This window comes from Theropithecus gelada, chromosome 4 (assembly GCF_003255815.1).
Source record: "Theropithecus gelada isolate Dixy chromosome 4, Tgel_1.0, whole genome shotgun sequence".
NCBI lineage: Eukaryota > Metazoa > Chordata > Mammalia > Primates > Cercopithecidae > Theropithecus > Theropithecus gelada.
This window is the reverse complement of record NC_037671.1, coordinates 82604554-82622416: the sequence shown is the minus strand read 5'-3', so window position 1 is coordinate 82622416 and position 17863 is coordinate 82604554. Positions and strand designations below refer to the sequence as shown.

Here is a 17863-nt window from a genome sequence, read left to right as displayed (position 1 = left end):
GACATGGATGCAGCTGGAAACCATCATTCTCAGCAAACTATTGCAAGAACAGAAAACCAAACACCGCATGTTCTCACTCATAGGTGGGAACTGAACAATTAGATCACTTGGACACAGGAAGGGGAACATCACACACCGGGGCCTATTGTGGGGAGGGGGAGAGGGGGGAAGGATAGCATTAGGAGATATACCTAATGTAAATGACGAGTTAATGGGTACAGCACACCAATATGGCACATGTATACATATGTAGCAAACCTGCACGTTGTGCACATTTACCCTAGAACTTAAAGTATAATAATAATAAAAAACTATGTAATTTGGAAGTATTATTTTATAGACTGTGGATAACCAAATATAGAATTTGTGATTTTTTAATGCTTTATCTGTATAAAATCATTTGTATATTCTATTTATAGTATGCATTTTCTAGCTCATTAAAAGTACATAAAAACTGCAAAAAATAAAATAAAATACAGAAAACATGAACTTTAAAAGAGAGCGTTAACAAGTTGGACTTCATCAAAATTACTCATGCTATTCAAAAGACATCATTAAGAATGAAAATACAAGTCACAGAGGAGAAGAAAGTACATGTATTTATGTTTTAGGGATGCCTATCAAGAACATATAAAGAACTCAGTAATGAAGACAACTCAATTTTTATAATGTACAAAAGATTTGAACAGACACTTTACGAAAGAAGATATTAAATGGCTAACAAAGATATAAAAAAATTCTCAATGTCATTAGTTACTGAGGAAATGTAAACTAAAATCACAGTAAGATACCTTTTGGACCTACTAGACTCACTAAAATTAAAACTACTGATGGTATCAAGTATTAGTGAGGATGTACAGTAACTGGAACTCCTATACACATCTGATAGGAGTGTAAAATGGTAAAACGTCAAATGATTTTACCATTTTACATTGACTGTTTTACTTTAACAGTTGAACATACACCTAACTTACGACCCACTAAGATCATATCCTGGATACTTACTCAAGAGAAATAAAAACCAGTGTCCATACAAAGACTAGCACATGAATGTTCAAAAATGTTCATAATAGAAAAAAACATAAACTAAATATTCATTAATAGGTACATAAACAAAACAAGACATATATATTATACAGTGCTACTCAACAATAAAAAGGAATGAACCGTTACATTTATGTAATAACATAAATGAATTTCAAAATCATTAGGTTGAAAGAAACCAAAGAAAAGACAGTTCATGCTGTATGGCTATTTACATAAAATTTTAGAAAATGCAAACTAACTTACAGTGACAGAAAGTAGACCAGTGGTTACCCATGGTTCAGAGTGGAGGAAGGAATGAACTACAAAGAGACACAAGAAATCTTTTGGGAGTAATAAAAATGTTCTGTACTGCTGTGGTTTGAATGCCCCCTCCAAAACTCATATTGGAATTTAATTGGCATTGTGGTGTTATTAAGAGGTGAAACTTTTAAGAAGTGACTTTTCTCAGGCGTGCAGTCTCTCACCATGTGATACCTTCTGTCATGTTATGATGCAGCAAGAAGGCCCTTATCAGATACAGCCCCTTAATCTTGGACTTCCAGCCACAAGAACTGTGAGCCAAATAAATCTTTTTTTTTTTTTTTACAAATTATCTAGTGTGTGGTATTCCATGATAGCAGCAGAAAATGGACTGACATGTACCTTGCTTGTGACAGTAATTGATGTTGCATATAAGTGCCAATACACATAAAATCTACACCTTAAATGAATGTAATATATTCTATATAAATAATAGCTCAGTAAATTTTATTTAAAATTTAAAAAGAAAAGGAAATTACATGAATATAGTTGAAAAATCCTCAACAAAATATTAGCAAATTAAATCCAACAATGTATAAAAAGAATTATAAACCAAGACCAAGGGGATTTACCCAGGTATGCAAAGCTGGTTCAACATTTGAAAATCAATTAATGTAATCTGCCACATCAAAAAGCTAGAAGAGAAAAATCATATGATCATGTCAGTAGATACAAGAAAAGAATTTGATGAAATCCAACACCCATTGATGATAAAAATTATCAGCAAACTAGGAATAGAGGGGGAACTTCGTCAACTTGATAAAGAATATGTACAAAAACTTAATAGCTAACATCATATTTAATGGTGAAAAAGCTAGAAGCTTTGCCAGTAAGATCAGGAGGAAGGCAAAGTGTCCCCTCTCACCACTGCTTTTCACCATCATACTGGAAGTTCTAGCTAATGCAGCAAGACAAGAAACGGAGATGAGAGGTATACAGATTTGGGATGGAGCAATAAGACTTCTTTGTTCCCAGATTATATGACCATGTATTGTAGAAAATCCAAAAGAATCGACAAAAAAAACTCCTGGAACAAATAAGCAATTATAGCAAGGTTGCTAGAAAAATGGTTAATGTACAAAAGTCAGTTGCTTTCTGATATACTAGCAATGAACAAGCAGAATTTGAAATTAAAAACACAATGCCGTTAACATCAACACTCCCTAAAATGAAATACTTAGGTATAAACTTAACAAAATGTCTATAAGATCTATATGAGGAAAACTATACAACTCTTATGAAAGAAATCAAACAACTAATAAATGGAGAGATGTTCCATGTTCATGGATAAGAAGGTTCAATATTGTGAATATGTCAGTTCTTTCCAACATGGTCTATAGATTTATTGCAATAGTTTTCAATATTTCAGCAAGTAACTTTGTGGATATTGACAAACTGATTCTAATAAGGCAAAAGACCCAGAATAGCCAACAAAATATTATTGAAGAAGAACAAAGTTGAATGACTGACCTATTTCACTTTAAAACCTACTATAATGCTACAGTAATCAAGATATTGTGGTATTGGCAAAAGAATAGACAAATAGATCAGTGGAACAGAATAGAGAGCCCAGAAATCAACCCACATTTATATAACCTGATCTATAATAAAGAAGCAAAAACAATCTTTTGAACAAATGGTGCTGGAACAACTGGACATTCATACACCAAAAAAATTAATCTGGACACAGACCTTATACCCTTTACAAATATTAATTCAAAATGGATCATAGACCTCAATGAAAAATGCAAACCTATAAACATCCTAGAAGGTAACATAGGAGAAAACCTAAATGACCTTGGATATGGTGGTGACATTTTAGATACAACACCACAGGCATGATCCATGAAAGAAATAATTGATAAGCTGGACTTTATTAAAATTAAAAACTTCTGCTCCATGAAAGACAGTGTCAAGAAAAGGGTAAGATGTGCCACACACTGGAAGACAATATTTGTGAAAACCACATCTAATAAAGGACTGTTGTCCAAAATATACAAAGAACTCTTAGAATTAAAAAATAATAAAACAAACAACCCAATTAAAAATGGGCTGAAAACTCTGATACCTCACCAACAAAGATATGCAGATATTATTCAGTGCTAAAAGGAAATGTGCTATCAATCCATGAAAAGGCATGAAGGAACCTTAAATGCATATTACTGAGTGAAAGAAGCCAGTCTGAAAAGGCATGTTTTCAGCTCTCTGTCATTCTACAAAAGGCAAAGCTATGAAGTCAATAAAAAAGATACTGCGTTTAGTGGAGGTCTCATTTTGTCTCCCAGACTGGAGTGCAGTGGCATGAACACAGTTCACTGCAGCCTTGACCTCCTGTGCTCAAGTGATCCTCCTGCCTTAGCCTCCCGAGTAGCTGGAATTACAGGCACATACCACGTCTCCTGACTAATTTTTGAATTTTTTTTTTTTTTTTTTTTTTTTGTGTAGACATAGGGCCTCGCCTTGTTTCCCAGGCTGGTTTCAAACTCCTGGGTTCAAGTAATCTTCCTGCCTCAGCCTCCCACAGTACTGAGATTATAGGCATGAGCCACCATGCCTGGCCAGAGTTTTAGGACAGTGAAAATACGCTGTATGATACTAAAATGGCGGATTCATGTCATTATACATTTGTCCAAACCCATACAGTGTGCAACACCAAGAGTGAACAGTAAGAAATGCTATGGACTTGTGGTGATAATGACATTCAATGTAGGTTCATCAGTTGTAACTAATATGGCACTCTTTTTGGAGGTGTTGATAATGGGGGAGGCTACGCATGTTTAGAATATGGGAAATCTCTGTAACTTTCATTTAATTTTGTTGTGAACCTAAAACTACTCTTTAAAAAAGTATTTTTCTAAAAAAAAAAAAAAAAAAGTCAGGATATATCCCTTTCCCCTATGCATAGTCACTATGGTAAAGGTCCATTATGCAGAAGACAAGGAAAAAGTACTTTAAGCAGTATTCAAGGACTTTCCTCAAGAATATCTGGAGAACTTGTTAAAGCTCAGGTTGCTGACCCTGTAACCCAGAGTTTCTAATTCAGTAGGTCTGAGGTGGGGCCTGAGAATTTGCATTCCTAATAAGGGCCAAAGACATGCTGTTCCTGGTGGTTTGGGGACTTTAGTATGGGAATCATTGTATTAGAACCACTCCCAGATGCTCAGACTAGCATTTTGAATTCACACATTTTGGCATATTCACCCAATTTGATAAATTTTGAGGCAGGTGTGTTTTTCACTTGTTTACCTGATAGTGCTAGGAGTTAACCTTATGAATATGTTGTGGGTTAATTTTAATCAAGGCCTCCATGACCAGTACTTTACACCTAATGTTGGAATCAATATTCGTGCTATAAATCTTCACAAATGCTTTATTGCTATAATGAAACTCTGACTTGTAACTAAGCTGTCTCCCTGACTAATGGTCATCAGTAATAGCTTATGTAGAAACTCTCAGTTTGTCTCTCAGAGATGATAATTTTTTTTCATTTGGTTTCTTTCCTAGCACAATTATCCTTCAAAAGTTAATACAGTATGACAAGGGTAATTTATCACAGCTTTACAAAGGTTCATGTTACAAACATGAAATTTGATCATTTCAAATATTGAAAATTAACATATGTTATCTTTACTGCAAAGGAAAGTTAGAGGCTCATTTTTGGATGACCAATCCCCTCTGTAAAAGTGTTGGTTTCCCTAGGCCCCGCGCTGGTCTGGACAGGGAAGCCTCATAGCTGTGCCTGTGTCAGTGAAATAGAACATGTTGCCTTTCTGTGTCAATGCTACTATTATAGAAACAATTATGAGATTATAATCTAAATCCACAATGATTGAGTGCTTTTTATTGCTGAGTCCTAAATTATCATGGAGGATATAAACAATTTTAAAAGTATCCAGAGGAGACAGAAAAAAAATTGGTTAAAATTTTGGTCACTGGTTCTAAAAGGAAATTGAGATATTCCACTTGATTTTTCTTTTTGTATTATTGCTGAAGATCAGATGCAAAGATACAAACTCAGGTTATACTAAAGAGAAGTAATTTGGATATTTGAAAGAAATTATTTATATGAAGATTGTTGTAAAAAGAGAGAACAAAAAGTATGTTTTGCCTAAATAAATCCTTATTTTCAAATTTCTTAACAAGAAAAGACTTTCCTCTTATAGCACCATGAGTTTATCCATTGCATTAGAAAATGGGACAGAGTGGATAAAGAAAGTATCCTTAGATTTGGTCATTTTTTAAAAGACTCTTTTCTCTAAACTTCTAGCAAGTAGAAAACAGTATGTGTTTGTTTTCTTGATCTTTTTGCTTCCTTTAAATACCCTACAGGGGAGGTCCATGTAAAAAGCAAAATTACCCAAAGACTGTCAACAGAAGGTAATGAGTAACTGCTCTTGATAATTAGTTCTTTGTGTAATTATATATTATTAAACTTTCCTTAAGAAAATTAAAAATACTTCTGAATATTGTTGGTGGTACCTCACCAACAAAGATATGCAGATATTATTCAGTGCTAAAAGAAAATGCGCTATCAATCCATGAAAAGGCATGAAGGAGTCTTAAATGCATATTACTAAGTGAAAGAAGCCAGTCTTTGTGTAATTATATATTATTAAACTTTTCTTAAGAAAGTAAAATTACATGCTGAATGAAATAACTGTCAAGTATGAGAGAATATTAAAATAGCATATGTTAAACCATGTGTAAATATAAAATAATGAATGTATAAAGAAGATACTAGGCCATCAGTTATAATCCAGAGTTGCCTGGGAACTACTGTAGACAGACATGGCCTGCTGTGTCTCCATCTGCAGTGTCAATAATTATTGAATGAATGATCAATGAATAACTGATTTAAACACTGATGAAGTACTGGTTTTCTTCAAAGCATGTATGGAAAAATTATACTCTCATATTGCAAGTGTAATGGAGCTGTAGTTCCCTGATGACTGAATTCTAGTCTTGAGTGTGTGAAAGAGAACAGCAAAATAAGCTTCCGTTTTTCTGTTTAGAAAGCTAAAAGTTGAGAAAGAGAACATAAATAGACTAGAAAGTCATTAAGGATATAGTAAAACAAATTTTTTCACAAAACTCTACCGTCTAAAAGAGCCACATCATAATGTTTGAAAGAAATAATTTATGACCAATAAAAGCAAGTATCAACTTAGTGTAGAAAATGTAAAGAATTATTTAATTCAGGAAGGTTTATTGATTATTGCCTTATAATTTATAGATTATTAGTTTATAGTGAGCTAATAAGAAAATAAGGATTCTGTAGAATGCAGTCATAAATTTTGAGATTATCATCAGTAAGAATTTGCTGCTATTTTCCAAGACAGGATGTTGGGATATATGGAACGTGAATTTAGCCAGTTGTGGCAATTTATATATTCTTCTACTTTAGTTCTGTTTTCATTATTTAAATTGTTTTATTTGAGAGCGATGATTATCTTGGAACATAACACTTTTCTTAATCTATTCAGGTTCCCTTTGTTTAGGTGCCTTAATACCTCATATAAGTTTTACTACCAAGTGTTTTGATTCAAACATTAAGTTTTAAGTAGTAATCTTAACATAAGCTTAGAAAAAAATAGAATAGAATACTCTTTTCAAATTGCTTATCTCTTTATTTTTTCTAGAAAAGTTTTTTGAAATGAAGAAAGGACAATGTAAAGACGCTCTAGAAATTTACAAACGATTTCTAACTAGAATGACACGAGTGTCTGAATTTCTCAAGGTTGCAGAGGTAAGTAATATTAAGTTTTGATGGGAATATAATTTTTTAAATATTTGCTCATATATCTGGAGTATATAATAGAAGGTGTAAGAGAGTCACAGTATGTTAGGGTTGAAAGTGCCTCGGAGTCACAGTATATTAAGGTTGGAAGTGACTTTGGAAGTCATCTCATCCAATTTCTCACTCAGAGCTGTGCTCTGTACTCCTGCATCCTAATCAGATGATCATTCTGCATTCAAATAAAAGTTTCGTGGATAATAAGCTCATTTGCTGCTTTGCAAGGTGGTCTATTCCTCCATTCTACCTAATAGCTATCTTTAATTGTTAGAAAAGCCTTTATTTTCATTGAACCTTAGGTTTGCCTTTAGAAAAGCCTGTTTATTATTCTTAGCATGTAAATGATAAATCATAAATTCTGACCTTCCTTACTTTGGCAATGATTTATACACAATGAAAAATAAAACAGAAAGCATAATTTGTTTTATAAAATTTATAAATTGTTTCTTAAGGATAGCATAATTTGTTTTATAAAATTTATAAATTGTTTCATAAGGATGTATCTTTATACTTGATTAGAATACCTGTGTAACTATACAGTTGCTGTTCCTGAAATTATCTGTGAGTTGGTATTTTCTCTTATAAAATCCAATTAATAATTCATGCTGATACTGGAAATTATAACATTGTTATTATAGTCCTTTGGAAGAATCACATTGTATTTTTATCTTACATGTCAATTAACTGATTACTAGGAACTGATTGGAATGTTGTATGAAAGAGGTTCTACAGCTCAGCAGCAAACCATACAATGCTGTGGATGTGGAACATTCATGCCATGTTTTTGCTGTTTTTGTCACTTTAAGAATATACTGCAAGAACAGGCATTTTATACACACAATTTAAGAAGTACTCTAGTCCATGCATTGTGTTTAAAATCTTTTATTCATAGAAGTAATAATTATCACATGCAAGTTCTGGAACCAAAATAATGTCACAAAATGCTGATTCTTGTACTTTCACCCATACAACATGTAGTTAGAATAAAAATCTTTTTTAAATATAAGGGAAACAAAAGGTAAAGATTAGCTTATGTAAATTGTATATGCATTAAAGCACATTCATGTTTCTTTCCTCATGGGTTTATCAATGTTGGTAGTCTATAAGAAATTATAGAATTGCTCAAAATTTTTTCTTTTGCTGCTATACAGGTTTTATTTTTTGTATTTGGTATGATTTTGCCATGGTTTAACCGTAATTATCAGCTTAATCTAGTAAAATTTGCCTAATTTCTTTCTGTGAAAAGGTAAATTATGCCTAAGTACCGAGAACAGATTATTTTATTGTTTCATTAAATCTTGGTGTACATTCATCCCAGTTTCCCATTTGTTATTGTATATAAGTAAGGAGCTGGCATGTGGCAGTCTGGGGTATGCATTTCTCTAATCGGTGTTACAAGGCTGGGCTCAGGATTCCCGTGAGAAAAGTTCTGCTTACGTGTCAATTCCTTCTGTCTTAACATGTAAAATTTTACTTTTTGTCTGTTGATACCTCATGTTAGCACAAGCCCAACTGAGGCCATTGAGAAAGAGATATACAGAGATCGGATGTCATTTTAAGAGCCTGTCTTTAAATAACTGGATAATAAATTTTAAAATTATTTTTATTTGAACATTATGATTAAGACTTTTTCATAGAATGAATACTAATTTACAAAATTATTTTTAATAGAGTAAACATTAAATCACAATGGGACACCCATAACCATTTGTGTTTTCTTTCACATTTAAATCACATTGTTCATAATTTGAACACACAATGTTTGAATACCAGTGTTGAGTGGTTTGGTTATGATTGGTTAATAGAGAAATTTTTCAACAAATGTACAAATCTCTCTTTACTGTATAGTACTCGTGTGGTCTATGTATGGATTCATACTCAATAGCTATCCCATAGTTAGTAACACTTACCTGAAGAGTCTCAAGAAAATTTCTAGAATATGATTTTCAAAATACAACTTTATATATTGGTTATTTGGGAAATAGTAACAGTAAGTTGTTCATTGTATTGAAGAAAAGGTAAAGTAGTTGAACAAGTTCTATGGAAATATTCAAATTTTTTAAATTGCTTGAAGTACAGAAAACTTACTATGTCTTATATTCTTATTCTGAAGTCTCCTATGGCAGACAAGTAAAACTTTGTAAAATAATTTTTACAGGTAAGACATAGTTCTGCTAAATACTCTTCTCTTTTATAGAACTAAGTTATTCTTAGTTTTCTATTCTAAGGTAGATATGGAAATCGTAGGAGTTACATCTCCCAGAATATTTGCAGACAGAAAGTGATGAGATTTCTGTAACACACTTTAATCCTCTAATGATAATGTGGTTCAGAAGTTCAGAGCAACAAAAATAGCAGTGTTGAGGAAGAATTCTTAAATTGTCTCTTTGAACACAATTATCCATTTAATGGAAATACGTCACCTTTTCCTGAAGTGATTTCAGTATTAGGGATCCATAATATTTTATTTTTAAAAATGCCTCTTTCGGTGCCTTCTTAGCACAGTAGGCAGCGAGTCACTCTCATAAAAATGCCTCTTTTGTTCATATTAATGTTTTTAAATGGATCATCTAAAGCGGTGTTAAAACGTACAAATAAACACAATGCAGTTGCTTTAATTTACAATTTCCCAAATTTGTAATAATATAAGTGGGTTTAGGGAGTTATCAGTGGCTAAACCGTTCCTAAAGTCAGAGTTCAGTCATTAGAATGTGAATTCCAGAGAGGGAAGGAAGACGGCCAACTAGACAAAGCTGGCAAATGCCTCTCCCACCAGGAGGAACCAAAATATCGAGTGAATCATCACACTGATGATCAACAGATCTTTTGAGAGAAAATACTGAAAATCAATAGAGGGGCAACACAGATACCATAGTTGAAGAGGGAGGAAGCTGGGAAGCCTGCTGGGAGCCACCACATGCCAGCTGCAGTAAAACACATCCATAGGTGCCCATCCCCCAAGGCTCTCCATCTTGCTCTGCAGTTCCTGCTCTCTACTGGCCAGGAGCTGCCATTGCTGCAGGACCAGGATGAATGCCCCCTCGCCTGCTGGCCCCTCCCAAGATTGCCTGCCTGGCCACCCCCACAGGAGGATATCCACAGTGCAGCCCCCGCTTCCCTACTTGAGTGTTTTGCTGGTGGCCTGGAAGCAGTCTGGCACCCCCAGCGCAGCCAGTGCTTGACCCCGAGGGGCCAGAAGACAAATCTGCAGGCCTGGTTCCAACTCCCTGGGACTCAAGCACACGGCCCACGAGTATCTTGCTGAGATCTATGGCCTGAGCTCAAGTGGAGGAGGAGCCCCCAGTGTCAGAACAAAAAGAAGATTGTGACTTAGATTCTTATGCTGGTGCAGGTTCTTGGGCAAATGTAGGAGCTGTGTGTCCCTCCCTTCACAAGACCCATCTGGGAAGGGTGCGGCCTGATAGCCACAGCTTCTTTCCCAGGGAGCCCTGCAGCCCACATCATCTGAACAGCTCCGTGATCTGGGAGCAGAAGACTTGGGACAAGTCTAGCCAGTCAAGATGCTCCTGGGGCAGACACTGGAGGAAGACCTGTTGGGTGAGAGGAACACAAGCTGAGTGGGTCCCACAGCTGTCTGCCAGGTTGGAAACCCTGGGCCACAGGCACTTTTCCACTTGCATATGCATGATACCATTGCCCTGCCCAGGGGTCCTTCACCCCAACCCACTGCAGCACCAGACCACTAGTAGTCATATCCCACAACCTGCTCTGACTCTAACAAGCGCAGTGGGCCCCCCAAGAGTTAGAGATCTCCTGGTGACCTCTCAGCTGGGACCACCTCTAAAGGGAGAGGGTAGCACAGCCCGCCAAAGCCCCCTTTTGGGCAAAGAAAACATGGGTACAGCACCAGTAGTTGAAGGGGACAGCACCCAAGGCCCAAGGCCTGGAAACAAACTTGGACAGGGAGTTATCTCTTGGCCCCTGCCTCCCCTCCCCAGAGCACTGCCACATACACACTGAAAAATAAGAGGTGCCTGGCTGAGTAAGAGTATATCTGCTGACCCTGATGTCACTGTGAAACACCATCTACGAGACTACAACCTAAATTGCACCACCAAACAAAAATACATTGTTTCACCATGCAATACCTCTGAAACGTACCACAGGAACCCATCCATAACCTCAGAACCTAAAACAGAGCCTTGACCCTCTGAAAGCACTCAGAAACAAAACCAATCAACTATATACAACATTCACCAGTCAACCCTTAAGGGAAAAAAATAATGTAAAAACAAAAAGCCCTGTCCAAACGAAAGCAAATTGACAAAGAAAAAGAAAAGCCAGCTCCCTCAGGTGAGAAGGAATCAGCTCAAGAACTTAGGCGATGAAAAAAGTCAGAGTGTTTTGTTACCTCTAAAGGATGGCATTAGCTCCCTAGCAGTGGATCCTAACCACATTGAAATGTCTGAAATTATGGACACTGAATTCAGAATCTGGATAGCAAGGAAGCTTAATAAGATCCAAGGGAAAGTTGAAATCCAATCCGAGGAAGCCAGAAAAATGATCCAAGATATGAAAGATGATGTAGCTATATTTAAAAAGGACTAAACGGAACTTCTACAGTTGAGAAGTTCACTACAGGAATTTCAAAATGTAGTTGGAAGCCTTAATGACAGACTAGATCACACAGAGGAGAGAATTTCAGAGCTTGAAGACCAGTCCTTTGAATCAACCCAGTCAGACACAAATAAAGCAAATAATTTTTAAAAATGAACAAAACCTCCAAGAAATATGGTATTAAGTAAAGCAACCAAACCTGCAATTCATTGGCATTCCTGAGAGAGAAGAAGAGAGAGTGAGCAACTTGGAAACATATTTGAGGATATAATCCACAAAAATTTCCCCAGTCTTGCTGAAGAGATTGACATGTGAATACAAGAAATTCAGAGAACCCCTATAAGATACTATACAAGATGACCATCCCAAGGCACATAGTCATCAGACATTCTAAGATCAACACAAGAAAAAATCCTAATGGCAGCTAGAGAAAAGGATCAAATCACCTATAAAACGAACCTCATCAGGCTAATGGCAGACTTCTTAAAAGAAACTTTACAAGCCGGAGATTGGTAGCCTATTCTTAGCATTCTTAAAGAAAAGAAATTCCAACTAAGAATTTCATACCCCGCCAAACTAAGTTTCGTAAGTGAAAGTGAAATAAAATCTTTCCCAGACAAGTATTTGCCAAGGGAATGTGTTACCAATCAACTGGTCTTACAAGACGTGCTTAAGGGAGTTCTAAAGTTGGAAACCAAAGAAACCTGCTACGACAGAAACACGTATAAGTACATAGTCCATAGTTCCTACAAAGCAACTTCACAATTGAGACTATAAAGCAACCAACTAACAATACCATGACAGGAATGAAACCTCACATGTGAATACTAACCTTGAATGTAAATGGTACAAATACCCGCCTGAAAAGACACAGAGTGGCAAGTTGGATTTAAAAAAAAGACCCAACCTTCTGCTGTCTTCAGTACATCCATCTCATGTAATGACACCCATAGCCTCAAAGTAAAGGGATGAAACTATCATACCAACAGAAAATGAAAAAGGACAGAGGTTGTTGCTCTTGTATCTGATAAAATAGACTTAAAACCAACAGTAAAGAATAAAAAAGAAAGAAAGAAAGAAAAAGGACAAAGAAGGGCATTACATAGTGATAAAGGGTTAAATTCAAAAAGAAGACTTAATTTTTAGCCAAAGGTGAGAGATTGGGGGGAAAAAAAGACTTAACTATCCTCAATATATACACACCCAGCATTGGAGCACCTGGATTTATAAAATAAGTACTTCTTGACCTAATAAAAGACAGGCAGCCACACAATAATAATGAGGGACTTCATCACCCCACTAAGCGTTAGACAGATCATTGAGGCAGAAAACTAACAAATTATGAACTTAAATTTGACACTAGACCAATTGGACCTAATAGACATCTGCAGAATACTCCAGCCAACAACCACAGAATATATGTTCTTGTCACCTGTACAGGGTACATACCCTAAGATCCACCGCATGCTCAGCCATAAAGCAAATCTCAATAAATTAAAAAAATCAAATCATAACAAGTATATTCTTAGACCACAGTAGAATAAAAATAGAAATCAATACCAAGAGGAACTCTCAAAACCACACAATTACATGGAAACTGAATAACTTGTTCTTGAATGACTACTGGGTAAACAACAAAAGTAAGGCAGAAATCAAAACATTCTTTGAAACAAATAAAAACAGAGACACAACATACCAAAATATCTGGGAGGCAGCAAAGGCGGTTTTAAGAGGAAAGTTTATAGCACTAAATGTCTACATCAAGAAGCTAGAAAGATCTCAAATTAATAACCTAACATCACACATAAAGGAACAAGAAAAACAAGAACAAACTAATTCCAAAGCTAGCAGAAGAAAACAAATAGCCCAAATCAGAGCAAAACTAAATGTAATTGACAATAAGAGGGGATCATGGCAGATGGGAGGCAGGACCAGATTGCAGCTCCAACTTGGACGGACAGAGCAGCATATGGAGGCTCGCACTGTGAATTTTTGTTCCAGAATGACTGCAGGAATAAAGTAGGAAACCTGAGAGGACCCACAGACCCCATGAAGAAAGCAGATTGCTCCTACAAGACCCAGGAGACACCTCAAATACTGTGAGTGCCCAAACCGTGGAGCTGGGAAAGGGAGATCGTCTGCCCCTGAACACACATCCCCCACTGGGGAAACTGTAGGCCTAGATAACAGGAGAAGATTTTGACCTTACCTGGAACTGAGTCAATTTAGAGAGCCAAGCGAAATACAGGGATAGAAGAAGCAGTGAAAAAATCCCTGTGAGTTTACTGGGTCCCCTAGCAAGCCGTTTTTGCCTGACCTCACAGGGGTCCTTCAGGACGGTGGCCAGAGGCACTAGGAAATGGCCACAGGGAGAAAGAAATCTCCAGCTAGGCTTTGTAACAATTTGAACTGATTGAGAGGCCTCTTGGCCAGAACTCGGGGAAGGGTATGAATCTGGTGTGCAGACACCACAGGCAGGGGAAGAACAAAAGCCTTATTTGCCTTCACAGCTGGGAGGTAGGTAGCCTGGGGCTAGTTCTCAGCCCTACTTGCCCACTGACTGGAAACACATTCAGTGCTGTTGCTGGGGGGCACAGTGGGAGTGAGACTGGTCTTTTGGATTGCATGGGAGCTGAGTGAGGCCTGTGACTGCCGCCTTTCCCCCACTTCCCTGACAACCTGCATGACACAGTAGAGACAGTCATAATCCTCCTAGGAACATAACTCCATTGACCTGGGAACCTCACCCCTAACCCCCACAGCAGCTGCAGCAAGACCCGCCCAAGGAGAGTCTGAACTCAAACATGCCTAGCCCTGCCCTTGCCCAGTGGTCCTTCCCTACCTACCTGGTAACTGAAGACAAGGGCATATACTCTTGGGAGTTCTAGGGCCCTGCCTCCAACCTGTTCCTCCTCATACTACCACAGCTGATGCTCTCTAGAAAGTGCCACGTCCTGGCAGGAGGCCAACCAGCACAAAAATAGTACATTAAACCACCAAAGCTAAAAACCCTCACAGAGTTCATTTCTGCCACCTCCACCAGAACAGGTGCTAGTATCCATGGCTGAGAGACCCACAGACAGTTCATATCACAGGACTCTGTGAGACAACCCCCAGTGCCAGTCTGGAGCCTGATAGACTTGCTGGGTGGCTAGATCCAGAAGAGAGAAAACAATCACTACAGCTTGGTTCACAGGAAGCCACATCCATAGGAAAAGGGGGAGAGTACTACAGCAAGGGAAGACCGCATGGGACAAAAGAATCTGAACAACAACCTTCAGCCCTAGACATTTCCTTTGACAGAGCCTACCCAAATGAGAAGGAACCAGAAAACCAACTCTGATAATAGACAAAACAAGGTTCTTTAAATCCTCCAAAAAAAAAATCACACTAGCTCACCAGCAATGGACCCAAACCATCAAATCCCTGATTTACCTGATAAGGAATTTAGGAGGTTAGTTATTAAGCAAATCAGGGAGGCACCAGAGAAAGGCAAAGCCCAGTGTAAGGAAATCCAAAAAATGATACAAGAAGTGAAGGGAGAAATATTCAAGGAATTAGATAGCATAAATAAAAACAATCAAAACTTCAGGAAACAACAGACACACTTATAGAAATGCAAAATGCTCTGGAAAGTCTCAGCAATAGAATTGAACAGGTAGAAGAAAGAAACCCAGAGCTCAAAGACAAGGTCTTCAAATTAACCCAATCTAACAAAGAAAAAAGAATAAGAAAATACAAACAAAGCCTCCAAGAAGTCTGGGATTTTGTTAAACAACCAAACCTAAGAATAATTGGTGTTCCCAAGGAAGAAGAGAATTTTAAAAGTTTGGAAAATATATTTGGGGGAATAATTGAGGAAAATTTCCATGTCCTTGCTAGAGACCTAGACATACAAATACAAGAAGCGCAAAGAACACCAGGGAAATTCGTCACAAAAAGAATATTACCTAGGCACATTGTCATCAGGTTAGCTAACATTAGGATGAAGGAAAGAATCTTAAGAGTTGTGAGACAGAAGCACCAGTTAACCTATAAAGGAAAACTTTTATAGTTATACCTTTAAAGGTATAACTTTAGATTATAGATTAACAGCAGATTTCTCAGCAGAAACCCTACAAGCTAGAAGGGATTGACACCCTATCTTCAGCCTCCTTAAACAAAACAATTATCAGCCAAGAATTTTGTAGTGAAACTAAGCTTCATATATAAAGGAAAGATACAGTCTTTTTCAGACAAATGAATGCTAAGAGAATTCACCACTACCAAGCCACCACTACAAGAACTGCTAAAAGGAACTCTAAATCTTGAAACAAATCCTGGAAACACATCAAAACAGAACCTCTGTAAAGCATAAATCTCCTAGGAACTATAAAACAAAAATATAATTTAAAAAACAAAAACAAAAAACCAAGGTATACAGGCAACAAACAGCACAGTGAATGGAATGGTACCTCACATCTCAATACTAAGATTGAATGTAAATGGCTTAAATGCTCTACTTAAAAGCTACAGAATTGCAGAATGGATAAGAATTCACCAGTCAACTACCTGCTGCCTTCAAGAGACTCACCTAACACATAAAGACTCACACAAACTTAAGGTAAAGGGGTGGAAAAAGACATTTCAGAAAAATGGGCACCAAAAGTGAGCAGGAGGAGCTATTCTTATATCAGACAATACAAACTTTAAAGCAACAGCAGTTAAAAAAGACAAAAAAGGACATTATATAATGATAAAAGGCCTCATCCAACAGGTAAATATTACAATCCTAAACCTATATGTACCTAACACTGGAGCTCCCAAATTTATAAAAATGATTACTAATAGACCTAAGAAATGAGATAGCAACACAGTAATATTGGGGGACTTCAATATTTCACTGACAGTACTAGACAGGTCATCAAGACAGAAAGTCAACAAAGAAACAATGAATGTAAATGGTACCCTGGAACAAATGGACTTAACAGATGTATATAGAACATTCCATCCATCAAATGCAGAATATACATTCTATTCAATAGCATATGGAACTTTCGTGAAGATAGACCATATTATAGACCACAAAATGAGCCTCAATACATTTAAGAAAATTGAAATTATATCAGGCCCTCTCTCAGACCACAGTGGAATAAAACTGGAAATCAACTCCAAAAGGAACCTCCAAAACCATGCAAATATATGGAAATGTAATAACCTGCTCCTGAATGAGCATCGGGTCAAACATGAAATCAAAGTGAAAATCAAAAAATTATTCAAACTGAATGACAGTAGTGACAGAACCTATCAAAACCTCCGGGACACAGCAAAGGCGGTGTTAAGAGGAAAAGTCATAGCCCTAAATGCCTACATCAAAAAATTTGAAAGAATACAGACAATCTAAGGTCACACCTCAAGGAACAAGAGAAACAAGAATGAACCAAACAGAAACCCAGCAGAAGAAAGGAAATAACTAAGATCCAGAGCAAAACTAAATGAAATTGAAATAAAAAGCAATACAGAAGATAAATGAAACAAAAAGCTATTTTTTTTGAAAAGATAAATAAAATTGATAGACCATTAGCTAGATTAACCAAGAAAAGAAGAGAGAAAATCCAAATAAGCTCAATAAGAAATGAAATGGGAAATATTACAACTGACACCACAGAAATACAAAAGATCATTCAAGGCTACTATGAGCACCTTTACGCACATAAACTAGAAAACCTAGAAGAGATGGATTAATTTCTCAAAAGATACAACCCTCCTAGCTTAAATAAGGAAGAATTAGATATCCTGAACAGACAAGCAGTGAGATTGAAATGGTAATTTTAAAATTACCAACAAAATAAATGCCCAGGACCAGACCAATTCACAGCAGATTTCTACCAGACATTCAAAGAAGAATTGGTATCAATCCTATTGACACTATTCCACAAGACAGAGAAAGAGGGAACCCTCCCTAAATCATTCTATTAACCCAGTATCACCCTAATACCCAAACCAGAAAAGGACATAACCAAAAAAGAAAACTACAGACCAATATCCCCGATTAACATAGATGCTAACATCCTTAACAAAATACTAGCTAACTGAATCCAACAACATATCAAAAAGATGATCCACCATGATCAAGGGTTTCATACTAGGGGTGCAGGGAAGGTT

The 17863-nt window shown here is 36.6% G+C and overlaps 1 protein-coding gene across 1 annotated transcript in view; it reads left to right on the top strand.

The window, feature by feature from the left end:
• The window catches only part of SNAP91 (synaptosome associated protein 91), a 174399-nt gene that overhangs the window by 62093 nt on the left and 94443 nt on the right, over positions 1–17863 (top strand). The window contains exon 8 of the mRNA XM_025382349.1: positions 6987–7093. Coding sequence (XP_025238134.1) covers positions 6987–7093 — 107 coding nt within the window. The remainder of the gene's footprint in view (positions 1–6986; positions 7094–17863) is intronic.